This window comes from Heloderma suspectum, chromosome 12 (assembly GCF_057233095.1).
Source record: "Heloderma suspectum isolate Gila_16-S chromosome 12, 16-S_ref, whole genome shotgun sequence".
In the NCBI taxonomy this organism is placed as follows: Eukaryota; Metazoa; Chordata; class Lepidosauria; order Squamata; family Helodermatidae; genus Heloderma; species Heloderma suspectum.
This window is the reverse complement of record NC_139469.1, coordinates 12201987-12218804: the sequence shown is the minus strand read 5'-3', so window position 1 is coordinate 12218804 and position 16818 is coordinate 12201987. Positions and strand designations below refer to the sequence as shown.

The window sequence follows — 16818 nt, the reverse complement described above, 5'->3', positions numbered from 1 at the left end:
TGCCATTTGCATCCCTGCAGAGGCCATGATAGGCTACATAAGTATTTACATAGCCTATCATGGCGGGGGGGGGGGAACCCCAGCGTACGCAAATGGCAGGGGCAACCGCCATTTGCGTACGCTGGGTTTTTTTCACCCTGCCGTGATAGGCTACGTAAGTATTTACGTAGCCTATCACAGCTCAATACAGGGACGCAAATGGCGGCGGCTATGACAGCCGCCATTTGTGTCCCTGCAGGGCTGCCCAGCGGCCAGATGTCCGGCTGCGGGCGGCTGGAGTCGGCCGGCAGCTCCGCAGCTTGGCTGCAGAGCAGAGCTGGCCGGGCAGGATTCCGGGGTGAGGGACACAGCGCCTCCCCCCCGTCAAGGATTCCTGGGGGAGGGACAGAGTGCCTCCCCCCCGTCGAGGATTTTGGGGGGAGGGACGGAGCGCCTCCCCCCACTCGTTGAGGATTCCGGGGGGAGGGACAGAGGGCCTCCCCCCCACCGTGGATTGCCCGGCATGGAGCCAGGTAGGTGTTTCGTACATCCCTACTAGTGATTAGTATCTGAAAGAGTCATAAAGTAATAAAGGAATAAAGCCTTGGAAAGAATCCTCGTCGTCTGTGTCCTGAGTTGGCTATTGCAGGGGACTGCAAGAGGCAGCTAGGGCGCTCCTGACATAGTATTCACTTCCTCAAGATGTAGTGGTGGCCACCAATTTGGATGGCTTTCAAAGGGGATTGGGCATATTCATGGAGGAGAAGGCTATCAATGGCTACTAGTCTTGATGGCTCTATGCTACCTCCAGTATCCGAGACAGTATGCATATGTACACCAGTTGCTGGGGAACATGGGCAGGAGGGTGCTGTTGCATTCACGTCCAGCTTGTGGGTTTCCCATGGGCATCTGATTGGCCATTGTGTGAACAGAATGCTGGACTAGATGCACCTTGGTCTGATCCACCACAGCCCTCCTGAGTAGGAGACTAAAACTGTGGAACGTCTAGTTACATTTTGGGACCTCGCAACCCTAGAGATGGAGTCAAAAGCACCAAGTGAGCCAGTGCAGAACATCTGGAGCAAAGGAACCGGTCATATGCAAGCAGGTAGTAGGAAGGATAACACGACGGAGAAGGTCTCAAGATCCAAAAACACGCAGCTGGAAGTTGAGCTGGAAGTATTTGCAGACAGCCAGAGCACACAGACCATGCAGCTCTCCTGAACCCCAAAGACCCCAACCACCTGGATCCAAGTGAGATGCCCCCTGCCCAACACCTATCCATTTCCTAATGGCAATGTGCCAAGAGCTGAAGCTGTGTGTTGCCCTTTTCAAGCAAAATCTTTTACTGCAACAAGGAGCAGTGACTGAGAGCAGGAGCTTGGAGGCAAAACAGCAGCAACAGCATCTGCACCATGTCGCCTTCCAGTCTAGAGTGACCAGGTGTCCTACTCTACAGAGGACAGTCCTCTGTTTTGGAGAGCTGGCAGAGGACAATCCTCTGCTTGAAGGCATCCTCTGTTCGATGGGTTGTCCAGTCCAAGCCTGGTTTAAAGAATCCTAAGAAGAGAGAGCAGAGCAGAGGCCTTGAAGTTGCCCATCAACACTTAGCACTTGGACAGCAGACAGAACAGACACAACAGACCCATGATTCAGCTGGTCAGTCTTCTCCACCATGTGGAGATGTATATATGCATCCTGTGGAGGCCGGAGGATTCCTTGGACAGCAGCCTCCCCGGTCCCCTCCAGCAGAGAGGCAGCCAGAGAGGTTCCTTCCATGCCGGTTGCAAGGGGGAAGGAGTGGGGATCTTGGACTTCTGGGTCCGAGGTCAGAGCAGTGTCTCTGACCTCACATCCAGGAATCCGAAATATCCTATCTCCCACCCCACCCACTGACTCTGTCTAGGGGCCTTAGGTTTGCTCTCTGAATCAAGCATCACTACCATGCTTTTTTTCCCTCCTCCCTCCCACTCCCTTTCCTTATGTCTCACGTAATTTTAGATTGGAAGCCTGAAGGCAGGAAGAATCTTATTATCAATTCTTGTAAGCTGCTCTGAGAGCCTTTTATGTGAAGAACAAGGTAAACATGCTTTGAATGAGTGAGAGAGAGCAATTGTATTTCTATTTAAATCATAGTTATTCTTTCTACATTTGCACCTCTGCATATAGATTTTCATATGCAAATGTTATGCAGATTGGTATCCTCTTTTTTGGTGATGCAATTCCTCTTTTTGGCAATGAGTAAGCAGCCGCCCTACCTTCCACTTTGCCCAAGGGTCCGGAAAGGGGGTAAACAAATTAGTGCAGCATCTTGTGTTTTTGTCCAGATTCTCCTTACTGCTCTCTTAACGTTTCGCCTCATCCATTTTCCTTCCACTGACTAGCACTGAATGGCCCAGACCATCAAAGCAACCTCTGAATGGAAGAGTCATCACTTCTGAATTTAAGAGGCCCATGCAGAGCACTTACTAACAAGTACAGTAAGCATATTGCTGCAGGGCGGGGCGGGGGGCAGGCAAAAGGGCACGGAGACAAGAAAAGCAGAAGCGAGATAGTAGTTTGGATATCCAGCAGTTTTCCTCTGATTCAAACCACCACCAAGAATCAGGGCAATGCTGCAGTAAAAGAGGGCAGCCACACCAGACACTCTGATGACCGTGAGATTGCATCTATGTACGTCGTCTTCAAATGTGCGTGCTTCCAGATGAGGCTTGTATGGTGCAATTGCAATGCCTCATTCATGCAATTTTACAGGGGGGTATCCAAACAAAAACGTCTTTCATTTATAACCCTCTCGTGTCTTCCCAGAAAACCAGGGGGAAAAAAGTTAAGGAGAGAAAGATGGAATAGCTGCATGATGCCTTTTGATTGGAAGCCCTCCATCCGGAAACACACTGGGGCTGTTCACACAACACGCTAACCCCCACTCAGTGGTTGAGTGTGGGTTGTTGTTGAACGGTGAGTTGTTTGTTGAACCATGGGTTAGCGTGTTGTCTGAACCCAGGACATTTTCTGCAGGGTGGTTTGTTAACTATGCAATGCGGCTTGGTAACCACCCTGGACAACGAAACATAGGTGCTCAAGGTGGGTTGTTGGAGAAAAATAAGTCCACATGGCCTAGAGATGCTAGACTTTAGAACAGCGGTGTCATATCTTTGGCCCACCTGGGGTCCCAATCTACTGGGGCGGGGGTTCCCATTCTAAAAGACTGAACTGTCTCTCCTCGGCTTAGTTACGGGCAGTAAGAGCTTTCAGCTTGATGAACCTCCTGCTTCTGCTGCCTGCCTCTTCCAAAGGTTCTGAGAAGTACTACTTTCTTTGCTGGAGGTAGAAAGGTGCTATGCAGACAAGTTTCTTTGCATTTCCCAGTGGGGAAATGTTTCCCCTAAGTCCTGATGGAAATGCTTGCTTGTTTCTAAGCGGACACGTAACTTGATCCAACCAGCACGACTGGAAAGTTTGTAAGCCAATTATCCACAATTCTGGTCAGTTTCCAGACAAAATTCAGAGCACTGGTTTAAACATTTAAAGCCCTACATGGCTTGGGGACTATGGAATTCAGTTCTGCAAGATGTAGTGATGAATGGCCTCCAATTTGGATGGCTTTAAAGGGGCACTGGACAGATTCACGGAGGATAAGGCTATCGAAGGCTACTAGTCCTGATGGCTATATGCTACCTCCAGGATCAGAGGCAGTTAGCCTATGTACATCAGTTGTTGGGGAACGTGGATAGGAGGATGCCGCTGCACTCATGTCCTGCTTGTGGGTTTCCCATGGGCAGCTGGTTGGCCACTGTGTGAACAAAATGCTAGACTAGATGGACCCTTGGTCTGATCCAGCAGGGCTCTTCCTGTGTTCTTATGAAAGGAACACTTGATCCCACGCACATGAACCTGCCTGATCATTAGAGTTGTCTTCTGAGGTTATCCTCTCTGTGTCCCTGCTTTCAGAGGTCAGGCAACTAACAACTGGAGAAAGATCTTTCTCAGGGGTAGCGCCCCAGCTCTAGAACGCTTTCCCCCAGGGATGCTCACCTGGTGTCATATCTTACAATCTTTTGATGCCAGCTGAAGACTTCTTAAAAATTTGCGCAGGCCTATAGCTTTGAAGCTAAAGCTGCTGGAGGATTTAGAATTTTAATGATGATCCAGTATTGTGGTATATTATAATGATGGTTTTAATTTGTAAATCAGGTTGTAAGCCTGAGGGCAGGGGCTGTCTTATTATTGAACTTTGTAAGCTGCTCTGGGAGTCTTTTTTGGCTAAAGAGTGGGATAAAATTCCTTCAAATAAATAAATTGCAAATTGCCCTGGATTTGGGGGGGAGGGGAGGGGAACTGAAGGGCGGGGTATTAAACGCCCTCTCCCCCTGAACAGGACTCAGACTGCACCATGGTTCAATCCGCGGTTACGAGCTCTGAAACAGGAGGTGAGACGGCTAGAGCGCTGGTGGCGGAAGTCTCGCTCCAAAGACCATCAGACACAGGCTAGAGCTGTATCTTCAGCCTATCACATGGCGGTGAAGGCAGCAAAAAAGGAATATTATGCTGCCTCCATCGCGTCTGCAGAGTGCTGTCCCAGGAGGCTGGTCAGTCCTGTGGCTCCGGAACCACTGGAGCATTCTAAGGCCTCCTGTGAGGCCTTGGCAAGGCACTTTGCAGATAAAATTGATCAGATTAGGTGTGTTACTCTGCACGCTGTGGATACAGTTAGTGAGCAAGAGGCGGCCTGTGGCAAACTGGTTTTGTGGGATCGGTTCCAGCTTCTTCCTCCTGATGAAGTGGACAAGGTGCTTTCATCTGTAAGGCCAACCACCTGCTTACTTGATCCTTGCCCATCTTGGCTCATTATGGGCTGCAGAGAGAGACTGTGTGAGGGGATCAGGGCGGTGGTGAACGCCTCCCTTGAGGAGGGAGTGATGCCATCAGCCCTCAAGGAGGCAGTGATAAGACCGCTCTTAAAGAAGCCCTCCTTGGATCCTCAAGTTCTGAACAACTTTCGCCCAGTCTCGAATCTGCCATTTTTGGGCAAGGTGATTGAGCGGGTGGTGGCGGTGCAGTTGAAGGCACACTTGGAAGAAACTGATTATCTAGACCCATTTCAGTCAGGCTTCAGGCTTGGGCATGGGACAGAAACGGCCTTGGTCGCCTTGGTAGATGATATGAGGAGGGCTCTGGATAGGGGTGAATGCTCCTTCCTTGTTCTCCTCGACCTCTCAGCGGCTTTTGATACTGTTGACCACGGTATCCCCCTGGACCGCCTGGAGGGGTTGGGCATTGGAGACACCGTATTGCGGTGGTTCCGGTCCTTCCTCTCTGGCAGGTACCAGAGGGTAGCACTGGGAGAGGAGGTTTCGGACCCGTGGCCACTTACTTGTGGGGTGCCACAGGCTTCCATCCTCTCCCCGATGCTATTTAACATCTATGTGAAGCCACTGGGGGCTATCATCAGGAGGTTTGGGGTGCAGTGTCATCCATATGCGGATGACACGCAGCTCTACCTCTCATTCAAATCTTCACCAAGGTTGGCCGTAGAATCCCTGTCCAAATGTCTGGAGACGGAGAGTGGCTGGATGGGGAGGAACAAGCTGAAGCTGAATGCTGACAAGACCGAGGTACTTTTGGTGGGAGACAAGAGGAGGCTAGGGGATGTTGACCTGGTGTTGAATGGGGTACGGCTACCCTTGAAAGACCAGGTCCGCAGTCTGGGGGTCATTTTGGACTCCCAGCTGTCCATGGAGGCTCAGGTGTCAGCTGTGAGCCAGACAGCGCTGTATCAACTCCATCTGATACGGCAGCTGCGCCCCTTCCTTCCCAACCATCTGCTCCCATCGGTAGTACATGCCCTGGTCTCCTCTCGTTTAGACTACTGTAATGCGCTCTACGTAGGGTTACCCTTGAAGACGGTTCGGAAGCTGCAGCTGGTACACAATGCGGTGGCTCGCCTGATTAAAGGCAGCTGCCGGCGAGATCACTTCACTCCAGTGCTGAAGGAGTTGCACTGGTTACCAGTTGTTTTCCGAGCCAAATTCAAGGTGTTGGTTTTGACCTTTAAAACCCTATATGGTTCCGGCCCAGCCTATCTTAAGGAGCGCCTCCAGCAGCACCAGACAGGCCGCTTAACAAGATCAGCCTCGGATGGCCTTCTCTCTGTCCCATCAGCCAGGACAGCTAGACTGGTGGGGACGAGGGAGACGGCCTTTTCTGTGGTGGCCCCCACTCTGTGGAACTCCCTCCCTAGGGAACTCCGTCATGCCCCCTCTTTAATGAGCTTCCGTCGTGCATTAAAAACGTGGCTGTTCAGGCAGGCATTTGGGGTGGGTTAGGGTATTTTAGAAAATGTTTTTATTGTAGAATTTTATTGTTTTATTGTATGTTGTACATCGCCCAGAGTGGCTGGGTGACCAGCCAGATGGGCGATTAATAAATTAAATAATAAATAATTAAATTAAATTTAAAAAGGTTTGAAATAAATAAACAAATCATGGTTACCCAAGTCATTTTGTTGTAAAAAAAATGCCCCACTGTTTTAATGGCTTAACTTAGCCTGGCTGTTACAGAGGCCACATGTCCTGCTTTACTGATGACAGTCCTCTGTTTGAAGGGCAAGTCCATTTTAAAGATAAAGAGCCATCAGAAAGGAGAAGAAAGCAGGGTCCTTGAAGTTGCCCATCCGGCTAGGCCCTGGACAACAGTCTAAGCAGACAGGCAGGTCACGTGGTCACAGTCTTCCCCACTATGGTGAGATATATGGTCTTTCTATTTAAATTATAGTTATAATTTCTAAATGTTCATTTCTAAATATACATTACCATATAAAACGTTACACCAATTGGTGTCCCCTTTTGTCCTCTTTTTTGGGGATCCAGTTCCTCTTTTCTTTGCTGATGTGTAAGTGGCCATCCTAATTTCAGTGGAAATGTGGGGTAAGCCAAGAAATCAGTTGCATATGTGATTTGGCCAGAATCTTTGGGCTGGATGCTACCTTCTGCTGAGCCATGCAATTATCTCTGTCTGTCTGTCTGTCTGTCTGTCTAGTGTGTATCTAGTGTGTGTGTGCATGTGCATGTGCATGTACGCACACATGCACGCACGCACGCGCACACACACACTCTATAGTCTAGGTCAGGATGTGAAAAAAATGAATGGAGCAGAGGTAATACCCAGTCTTTCCATCTGTTTTTTTTTTTAACCTAATAAAACTCCAAAGTCATATGTATTATACATATTGCACCATTCTTCCCATGAGCTCAGAGCAACATTTTTCGCCCACTGAGACAGGCGAGGGAAAGAGAAAAAGCAACCTATCCAAGGCAAACCACATAGGTTCACTGTTTGCAGGTGGACGGGGAGGTGAGGTGAATTTGAAACTAGGTTTCTGACATCTATGCCCATTATTCAAAGCCCAGCACCACGCTCTGTCAGCTGTCTCACCAAGGTAACCACAATTCCGCTTCCAGAAAAATTCTGTGCAACAAATGCCATATGTACATTAAGCATGTTTAGTTTGCACGTTATTTCCCCAATATGAATACTTTATTCTTCTTTTATTAGCCATGTGGATTAGCAAGATTGGGCCTGGGGAGGGAAGGAAGGAAGGAAGGAAGGAAGGAAGGAAGGAAGGAAGGAAGGAAGGCGGGCGGGCGGGCGGGCGGGCGGGCGGGCTACTGGTACAGTGAAACAACTACAGTAGCTCAAATCCCTTCTGAAAGGAACTCTGTTGCTTTTTAGTTCAGAATTTATTTCATTTCATTAAATACATAGGCAAAAAAAACCCTAATCTATCAAAGAAATAATTTTAAGAAATATTTTAAAAAAGGAATAGTTATAAATATCAGTTTAAATTGCGAAATCCTATGTTCATAATAAATCAAAAGCATGAGTCATGTCAATTGATGAATGTAGTATATTTTTCCAGTCGTCAATAAATGTTATCCAATTCCAAACAGTATCATCGTATGCTTGCCTCCTTTCTGTTATACAAACATAAGAAGCATGTTTTGTTATTACCGCATATCCACATGACTTTTTTCCCATTCAGACAACTGGGGGGGGGGGTCATTGTGGAACTCGCTTTTTAATGAAATACTAAGCTACCATCACTCTATGCAGTGATGTCAGGAAGTGCCGTGGCTCAGTGGCAGAGCACATGCTTTGCAAGCAGAAGGTCTCAGGTTCGATTCCCGGCATCTCCAGGTAGGGCGGGAAGAAATCCTGCCTGAAACCCTGGAGAGCCATTGCTGCCCATCAGTGTCGACAATACTGGGCTAGATGGACTAAGGATCTGACTTAGTATAAGGCAGCTTCCCATGTTCCTAAGTTGCCCTAAGACCAGGGCCATCTCCAAGTCTTGGAGGGCCCTTGGGCAAGGCACCCGCAGTGGATCCCTTCCCTCAGTGAGCATCTGCTGCTCCTTTTTCTCACCACCCCGTTGTCTGGGCCAGAGCGAAGAAGCAGATTGCAATGATGAAGAAGAGGACCAAGTCCAGGGGGCTCTTGTCAGTGGGCCCCTGCTGGGGTGTGGGCCCTTAGCAGGTGCCCAAGCATACCTCCCTTTGATGACAACCCTGCCTAGGGTTAGCACTGATATGCTCCACCCGTCCGTACTGGACAAACCTGCCTATTATAACGAGGTTATAACGGCTACATTTCTTTCTCCATTACAGCACTGCTGTTGAAGTTTGGCTTACCAAGAAAACTATTGAAGATTTTACTAGTGCACTGTGGAATAGTGTACAACACCTCACCCTCCAAACAGCCCAACTACCACTAAGCATGAGCCAAGCCAAAGCACCATCCAAGTCACGTTGAAGTCAATGGAAATTCTTGTCAGCTTCTGCAGCAGCAGGAGAGAACCCTAGAAGAGCAAAATACATTTTACAGCACAGATGACTTAGGAGTATTTTTCATCCTCTTTGATCATGTGCTCGACAATTTCCCAGAAACTGACTGACTGACACCATGCCTCGTGGTCATTATTAGCTCGAATTAGAATGCTTATTGAGGCGATAACAGCTGAAAATACACGTTCAGAAATACTGCCAGCCTAACTCCAGCAGACGCGCCGAGATTCAACCCAAACTCAAGGTGATGTTTTTTTAAAAAAACCACAACAATCCTAGGACAGAGCAGCTGGTTTTAATTTAAACTCTACACCAGCGTAATTTCAAGCAATTTCAGTTCAGTTTCACTGGCCTTTGCTTGCATGCCTGTTGCGGCTTCTTGCCTGTTAGAATGATTACCCCTTTGAATTGGGGTTGCCTAGACAGGGTTCAGATTTGCATTTCAAAAGCAAACACTCTCTTGGAGCCATGTCCACCAACTGACTCGCTCTTTTCTTGGTCCGCAAAGATTAATTGGACAATAATGTGATGAAAGAGGCATTTCTCAATCTGCAGAGACACCACCTTCCAAGCAACAGGAAGAGCTAGTGACTTCTTAACAAAACTGTAAATTATTTTGTGCCGGGCTGCCACATGCTGCTTTGTGACGGATGAGCCAGGGCAGGGGAAGTGCCAAGGCCCTCTGAAGTTTATTGGTGTCCATGAGAACCGTGTGAATCCCGCAAAAACCACCTTGAACTCACAGAAAGACAGAGTCAAAAGGAATCAACAAATAAAAGTTCAGGAGCTGATGCAGGGGTGTTGTACCTCAGGCCACATCCAGCCTACCTGAGGTCCCAATCCGGCCCCCTGGGGTTCAGCAGGAGGCCCCAACCCCCTCTTCTTGGCCCCACCCCATTCCCCTGGCCATCAATCGTTTGGTGCTTTCCTGGGTTCTGTGCATTTTCCTCCATTCTAAAAGGTTGAAAGGCCTCTCCTAAAATGTAGTTACTGGCTGTAAGAGCTTTAAGCTAAAAGAAGGTGGCATTTCTGGAATTTTGACCCTCCCCCTTTTGCTTTGGACTTGCTCACCATGTCCAAAGCTAATGTATCTCCTGAGAGCCTCTCCGAAATGAAATTTGGCGCTTGGTCGGAAAGAGGTTTGACACCCATGATCTAATGAAACTGAACCCTAAAATTCTAGCCCATGTCATATTCCACATCACAGCAACAAGAGTTTGTTGTGCTTTCCCCAAGTAGCTGTTTTTCAAAAGCACTGTGGTTATGGCCCCTGTTTCAACAATTTGTTGCTCCCTAAAGGAGACTCACTCCTGTTGCATTAAATGGGCGCAGTTCCCTGGTGACAGTCCCCAAAACCTTAACTGTGATTGTAAAATGACCATGGCCCATGACTTGAGTCTACAACGGGTCTTGAGCTAGTAGTATAAAGGGTGTCAAGTAAAGCCGCCTTTCCCAGCCTGGTGCCCGCCACAGATGTGTTGGACTGCAACTCCAGAGAAGAACCTTCAGTGTGGTGGCCCCCTTTCTTTGGAATTCCCTGCCCCTGGAGGTCAGGCAGGCACCATCACTGTGCTGTTTCCAGTGCCTCTTGAAAACAGCACTGTTCCAGGAGGCATTCCTTAATTGACGAGTCACGCTTTTTATTGGTATTCTGTTTTTTTAAAATAGCTTAATTTTAATCTGGTATTTTAATCTTTTTATTCTTTTACTGTTTTATCTCTTGTGTTCCACCGCTCCGAAATCTGTCCTAGATATGGAGTGGTATGCACATATTGTCAATCAATCAATCAATAAAGCAAATAAACTCCCATAATTCCATGTGGTTTCTGGGAGGTGTAGTCTTGGGAGCACCTCTGGGGAGCATCAGAGTGGGAAAGGCTGACGTAAAAGGTTCAGCCTGTCAGCCAACATCTATGTCTTGACCAATGTGGGGAACTGCCACACCAGCCAAGGAAATCTCCTTGTGCCAATTGGCCAGAGCAAGTCAGCTGATGCTCCCTGGCTGCTATCAAACTTTCTGGGTCCAGCTTGCTTGCTGGACTCAGTAACTAGAAGGAGGCCTGTTCTTGTTGTCTTGATCCCGCCCCACCCTCAACCGCACAAGAGCCTGGTCTGAGACCATTGTTATTTTTTTTCCAGCATCCTCATCCTTTCTTATGAGGTAGGGTGTCCATGTGTCCTCTTTTACAGTCCTCTATTTAAAGGGTTTCCAGAGGACCATCCTCTATTTTGAAAGCATTCTCTATTTGAAGGGCTGTCTGGTCCAAGTTTGATATAAAGATAAAGAACCATCAGAAGGAAGAGCTGGGCCTTGAAGGACTGAACAGAAAGGCACACAGGTCACTTGGTCATAGTTTTCCATGCTATGCTGAGATGTACTGTGTTTCTATTTAAAATAAGTACTTCTAAATTTGCATCTATATGCATATGTATTCACATATGCAAATTTTATGCAAATCGGTGTCTTCTTTTTGTGCGATGCATGTCCTCTTTTTGCGGGGGGGCAATTCATACGTGGCCACTTTATTATGAGTACTGCTAAGGTCCGACAACCCATCCATCTGCACTTAGAAATAAGACATACTCCCTCAAGAGGAAGAGGAACAAAGGAAGCTCTTTCTTTCTCCCTCTCTCTGTTTGGGACATGCACAGAAATAGCCACAAGAATTGGCACAAAGAGAGAGAGAGAGAGAGAGAGAGAGAGAGAGAGAGAGAGATGCTTTTCAAAATGACAATCCATCAAGACTGGACAGCAGTAAAAACAACTGAGCCATGGGGCATTTCCGAGGGACCCATGAAAGGGCAGGGTGAAAGCCCAGACATGGCTCCACCCAACTGGCCATTAATCATCCGGAAATTCCTTCTCCTTGATCCTTCCCTACTCTTTCCAAATTAGACCAAGGCAGAAAGTGCTTTTTTTAGCATCACCCCGTCATTGTAATGGAGTTCGTATACCCTGCATTGTTACTGTTAGGTGGCTGTATTGTTTTTAATTGCAATCAAGAGTCTGTGCCAAGAAAAGTGGAATTCTGTGACTACCATGTATTAGAGGTTCCCGCCAAGGTGGGTGGCTTGATCACCCACTTTCTCTCCAACCCTGGCTGGCATCTACCCTGAAGTCCTCCCGGGCCTCCTTGCTTTGCCACCCCCATTCCTGGAAGTACCATGGCCATGTCCCCTACCTTACAGAGGACCATCCCACCTTTAAAGGGCTGTCAAAGGACAGTCTTTGATTCCGATACATCCTGTACATGCAGGGCTGCCTCATCCAGGGGTGGTTTAATGATAAAGAACCCTACGAAGGTGGAGCAGCAGGGGCCTTGAGGCTGCCCAGCCATGGTCAGCCCCTGGACAGCAGGCGGCACATCCACACTAGCCACCTGGTCACAGCCTTCTGCACTAGGATGGCATGCGTTGTATCTCTGTTTAAATCCAGGTTGGGCAACAGAAGCAGGACAGATGTACATAAGAACATAGAGAGTCCTGCTGGATCAGACCAAAGGTCCATCTAGTCAAGCATTCTCTTCACACAGTGGCCAACCAGCTGCCCACGGGACACCCACAAGCAGGGACCATTCAAGGCCAATGCAACAAGCCATCTGTTCCACAGAGCCCTGAGCATCCATTGGTGCCAATGGAAGGGGGTGGGGTGCGGGTTTGCTCAGCTGAAAGGCCATGCGGGGGCAATTTCCAAGGGGGATTGCATCTGGAGAAGAAAGGGTTAACTCTCCCCTTCCCATATGCTGCAGTACCACCACCCCTGAAAAATCTTTCCCTGCAAACCGAGTCCCAGGGAACGCTGGGGTTCCTTGGACGCTTATTGGGGACCCTTGGATGAGAAGGTCACTAACATAAGAACATAAGAACAGCCCGGCTGGATCAGACCAAGGGTCCATCTAGTCCAGCATTCTGTGCACAGCAGCCAAACAGATGCACATGGGAAACCACAAGCATAACACAAGTGTAGCAGCACCCTCCTGCCCATGTTCCCCAGCAACTGGTGTACCTAGGCTTGCTGCCTCTGATATTGGAGGTAGCACATAGCCATCAGGACTAGTAACCACGGATAGCCTTCTCCTCCAGGAATTTATCCAATCCCCTTTTAAAGCCATCCAAATTGGGGGCCATCACTACATCTTGTGGTAGCAAATTCCATAGTTTAACTGTGCGCTCTGTGAAGAAGTCCTTCCTTTTATCTGTCCTGGATCTCCCACCAATCGGCTTATGAGATGTCCTTGGGTTATAGTATTTTAAGAGAGGGACAAAAATGTCTAGGGTTGCTGGGTCCCAAAATGTAACGAGACATTCCACAGTTTTAGTCTCCTTCTCAGGAGGGCTATGCTGGATCAGACCAAGGTGCATCTAGTCCAGCATTCTGTTCACACAGTGGCCAATCAGATGCCCATGGGAAACCCACAAGCTGGACGTGAATGCAACAGCACCCTCCTGCCCATGTTCCCCAGCAACTGGTGTACATACGCATACTGTCTCGGATACTGGAGGTAGCACAGAGCCATCAGGACTAGCAGCCATTGATAGCCTTCTCCTCCATGAATATGCCCAATCCCCTTTGAAAGCCATCCAAATTGGTGGCCACCACTACATCTTGAGGAAGTGAATACTACAGTGTAACGATGTGCTGTGTGGAGCACAGCTATTATTGCCCTTCCTTTCCTCTGTCCTGAATCTCCACCAATCAGCTTCATGGGAGGACACCATTGGTTTCTAGTATTATGAGAGAGGGAGAAAAATGTCACTTTCTCCACACCATAATAACTTATTATTATTGGTGGTGGTGGTGGTGGTGGTCGTATTATTATTGTTGTTGTTGTTATTATTATTATTATTCAATCAAAGTGTGTAATATTTAGCCAAGTAACATAAGCAATAAAGAAAGAACCCTGCCTTGAGGAGCATACAATCTGAGTTTCAACAGTGAGAACAGGAATGAGGAAAGGGAGTGGTGACTATAAACAGTCTGAGACAAGGAACTTCTTACTTTATAAACAAAGCTCATAATTAGAAGGAGAAAAAAAAACCCTGTTAATCTTTTTTGTTTCCTGCTATAATTCTCCTGCACAGCTTCAATAAAAGAGACAAGTACACCTTTAACTCTCACCTCCACCGATTTACAATTCAACTTCAATCTACTTCTTACCTCAATTTGCTCATGCAGTCCTGTTCATAAAACTGCCATGCCAAGGCAAGCAACAGGACAAGTGCTGAAGGACAAAAAAATCCTCCAAGCAAGAGGTAGATCAGCCTGTATTAAAAGGGTGATCTGTCACTCAAACAATGTTGAGCCATCGGAAGCAGGATGAAGCTAACATACCTCGACACATCAGGTCAGCTATAATAGTGGCCTTCAGGTGTCAACCCCAGAAACATCACTTACAGTACCAGCTCCAGGTTTTGTAGGGCCCTTGGGCAAGGCACCGTCAAAGGTCTCCTCCCTCAGTGAATCTTCTTTCTCTCCAGCATTGTCACCAGCTATTATTGCGCCTCCTCTTTCTTATCATTGCTACCACTTTGCTTGTAGGGATGTACAGATTTTGTTCAATCTGTTCCGCCTGCATTTCATGGATTGTCAGGCGTCTTTCGTTCCATCGTCTTCCCACAGATGGAATCAGAATTTTTTTATGGACGTACAAGAATTTTGTTGTACTTGCACTAATTCACATTAGCGGTAATTCACATAAGCACTAGTTCACACATGCACTAATGTACACAAGTGCAAATGCACATTTGCGCAAATCCCCCCCAGTTAAAAAAAGTGGCCCATAAGTCCAGGGAATCTGCGTGACTCAGAAAGAAACAGTCTGCTGCACAACCCACAGGTCAGATTCATAGAAATCTGAACTCATTTGAATCCATTGTGGATTTCTCCAACATTCTTACTTGCCTGCTTGACAGGCAAAGAACTAGGGAGCAAGCAGGCAGTGGCAGCTACTGCCCCTCTTTCTCACCACCCCGTAGTCTGGGCCAGAGTGAGAGGTAGTTGAACAAGCAGGTTGCAAAACAGGTGAACAAACAGGTTGGTGAAGAGGAGGAGCAACTCCGGAGGGCTCTTGTCAGTGGGCCTCTGCTTGCTTGCTTGCTTGCTTGCTTGCTTGCTTGCTTGATTGCATTTATACCCTGCCTTTTTCCCTCTTGCAAGGAACCTAAGGCAGCTTACATTCTCCTCCTCCTCTCCATTTTATCCTCACAACAACAACCCTGTGAGGTGGGTTGGGCTGAGAGTGTGTGACTGGCCCAAAGTTACCCAGTGAGCTTCCATGGCTGAGTGGGGACTAGAACCCGGATCTCCCAGCTCCTAGTCCAACACTCTTGCCACTACAACACCACACTGGCTCTCTGCTCACACTGCTTAGGTGTAGGCCCTCAGCAAGTGCCCAAACATGCCGACCATTGGCACCAGCTCTGATCACCTGAAAGGTGTTTTGGCCAACAGAAATCATGATCAGCTTCTGTGGGAAAACAACAGCATTAACATGCTCCCTGATGCAGAGCTTTCTGTGCCAAGCCGCATGGCAAAAAACTCTGTTTTCCTCCTTCAGACATGCCAGTGGACAAAGCCATAAAAGTTGCAGAAGGGGAGGGGTGGGGAGAACGTTGCATTTTAAAGATTCCTGGGCTCGACAAAGCTTGCCATTCTCTTTGCTTTCTCTGAAGCCAGGAAATGTCCACTGAGTCAACATAAAAAGCAGCCCGATAATGGCTTATTCATCAGCTCTTCATATTTGGAACTGACCTTAGCAGTTACCATGTTCAGAGCTCAGACACTGCAGAATGCCGCCCCCTACCAAGTCAGCAAGACTGAATGCAAAGAAAGAAAGACAAAATAAAGGAAAGGGGGGGATTTCAAAAGGTGGAGGCAGTGCAGAACGGCTCCACTCAACCCACCCCCAAATGCCTTTCTGGAGAAAATCATTTTAAGCCAATAATGTTACTCCCACAGCCACCTGCTACTCTGCAAAAACATTCGGCAGATAGCAACATGCAGAGACCAAAGGAGGGAGAAACCACAGACAGACATCATCACGGAAGCCTCTGAAAGGATGGTGTAATTGGTGGCTGGGCTAGTAGCCACAGAAGGCAAGGGCAGTAGCGCTCGAGCCGGAACAAAAAGAACGAGACCGTTCTGATGGGAGCGGAATGGACTGTTTGGACACAATCCATTGGGAAGTTCTCCTGCATGCAGCCCGTCGGACCCAATGGACGCTGCACAATTGTTGGGGTGGAAAGGAGACTTCATGCCCTTGAAACCAGGACAAAGAAGGTTCTCTCCAAGAAGAAGGAATGCACTGCTTTAAATCACGGGTGAGGAGTTTCAAAAGCCCCCTGCAAGTCATCAGTTCAGACCTCTGGCAGAGTGATCTGCTCCTCCCTCTGCAGCCTGCTGGGCAGGGAGGAAGATGTGTCCTGCACAGAAATCAAGTGGTCTGATAGAGAAGGAATGGGGCTTTCTACCCTTCTTCTACCAGCCCTCAGCAGGCGAGCAATGGGGGGGGGCACACTAGTAACTTTTGGACTGGGTTAACAAAAAAACATGTTAAAAACAAGGCGAGCAGAAGAGTAACACAATGAAATGTCAACAAAGAGTCTTGTGAAACCTTAAAAACATAAGAAAATAAGAAGAGCCCTGCTGGATCAGACCAAGGGTCCATCTAGTCCAGCATTCCGTTCACACAGTGGCCAACCAGTTGCACACAGGAAACCCACCGGCAGGATAGGAGTGCAACAGCACCTTCCTGCCCATGTTCCCCAGCAATTGGTGTACATAGGCAGACTGCCTTTGATACTGGAGGTAGCACAGACCCATCAAGACTAGTAGCCATTGATAGCCTTCTCCTCCATGAATTTGTCTAACCCCCTTTTAAAGCCATCCAAATTGGTGCCCATCACTACATCTTGTGGTAGCAAATTCCATCATTTAACTATGCACTGTGTGAAGAAGTCCTTCCTTTTATCTGTCCTGAATCTCCCACCAATCAGC

At 47.9% G+C, this 16818-nt stretch overlaps 1 protein-coding gene across 3 annotated transcripts in view; it reads right to left on the bottom strand.

Annotated features, from left to right (window-relative positions):
• The window catches only part of PRKAR1B (protein kinase cAMP-dependent type I regulatory subunit beta), a 158430-nt gene that overhangs the window by 14457 nt on the left and 127155 nt on the right, over nt 1-16818 (bottom strand). The window contains exon 10 of one of the 3 annotated variants that reach the window (XM_084818410.1): nt 7874-8836. The exons of the other annotated variants lie outside the window; for them this stretch is intronic. Within the exon in view, the coding sequence (XP_084674536.1) occupies nt 8723-8836 (114 nt within the window). The 3' untranslated portion in view covers nt 7874-8722. Of the gene's footprint in view, nt 1-7873; nt 8837-16818 lie in introns of those variants that run through there. 3 annotated transcript variants of the gene reach the window in all.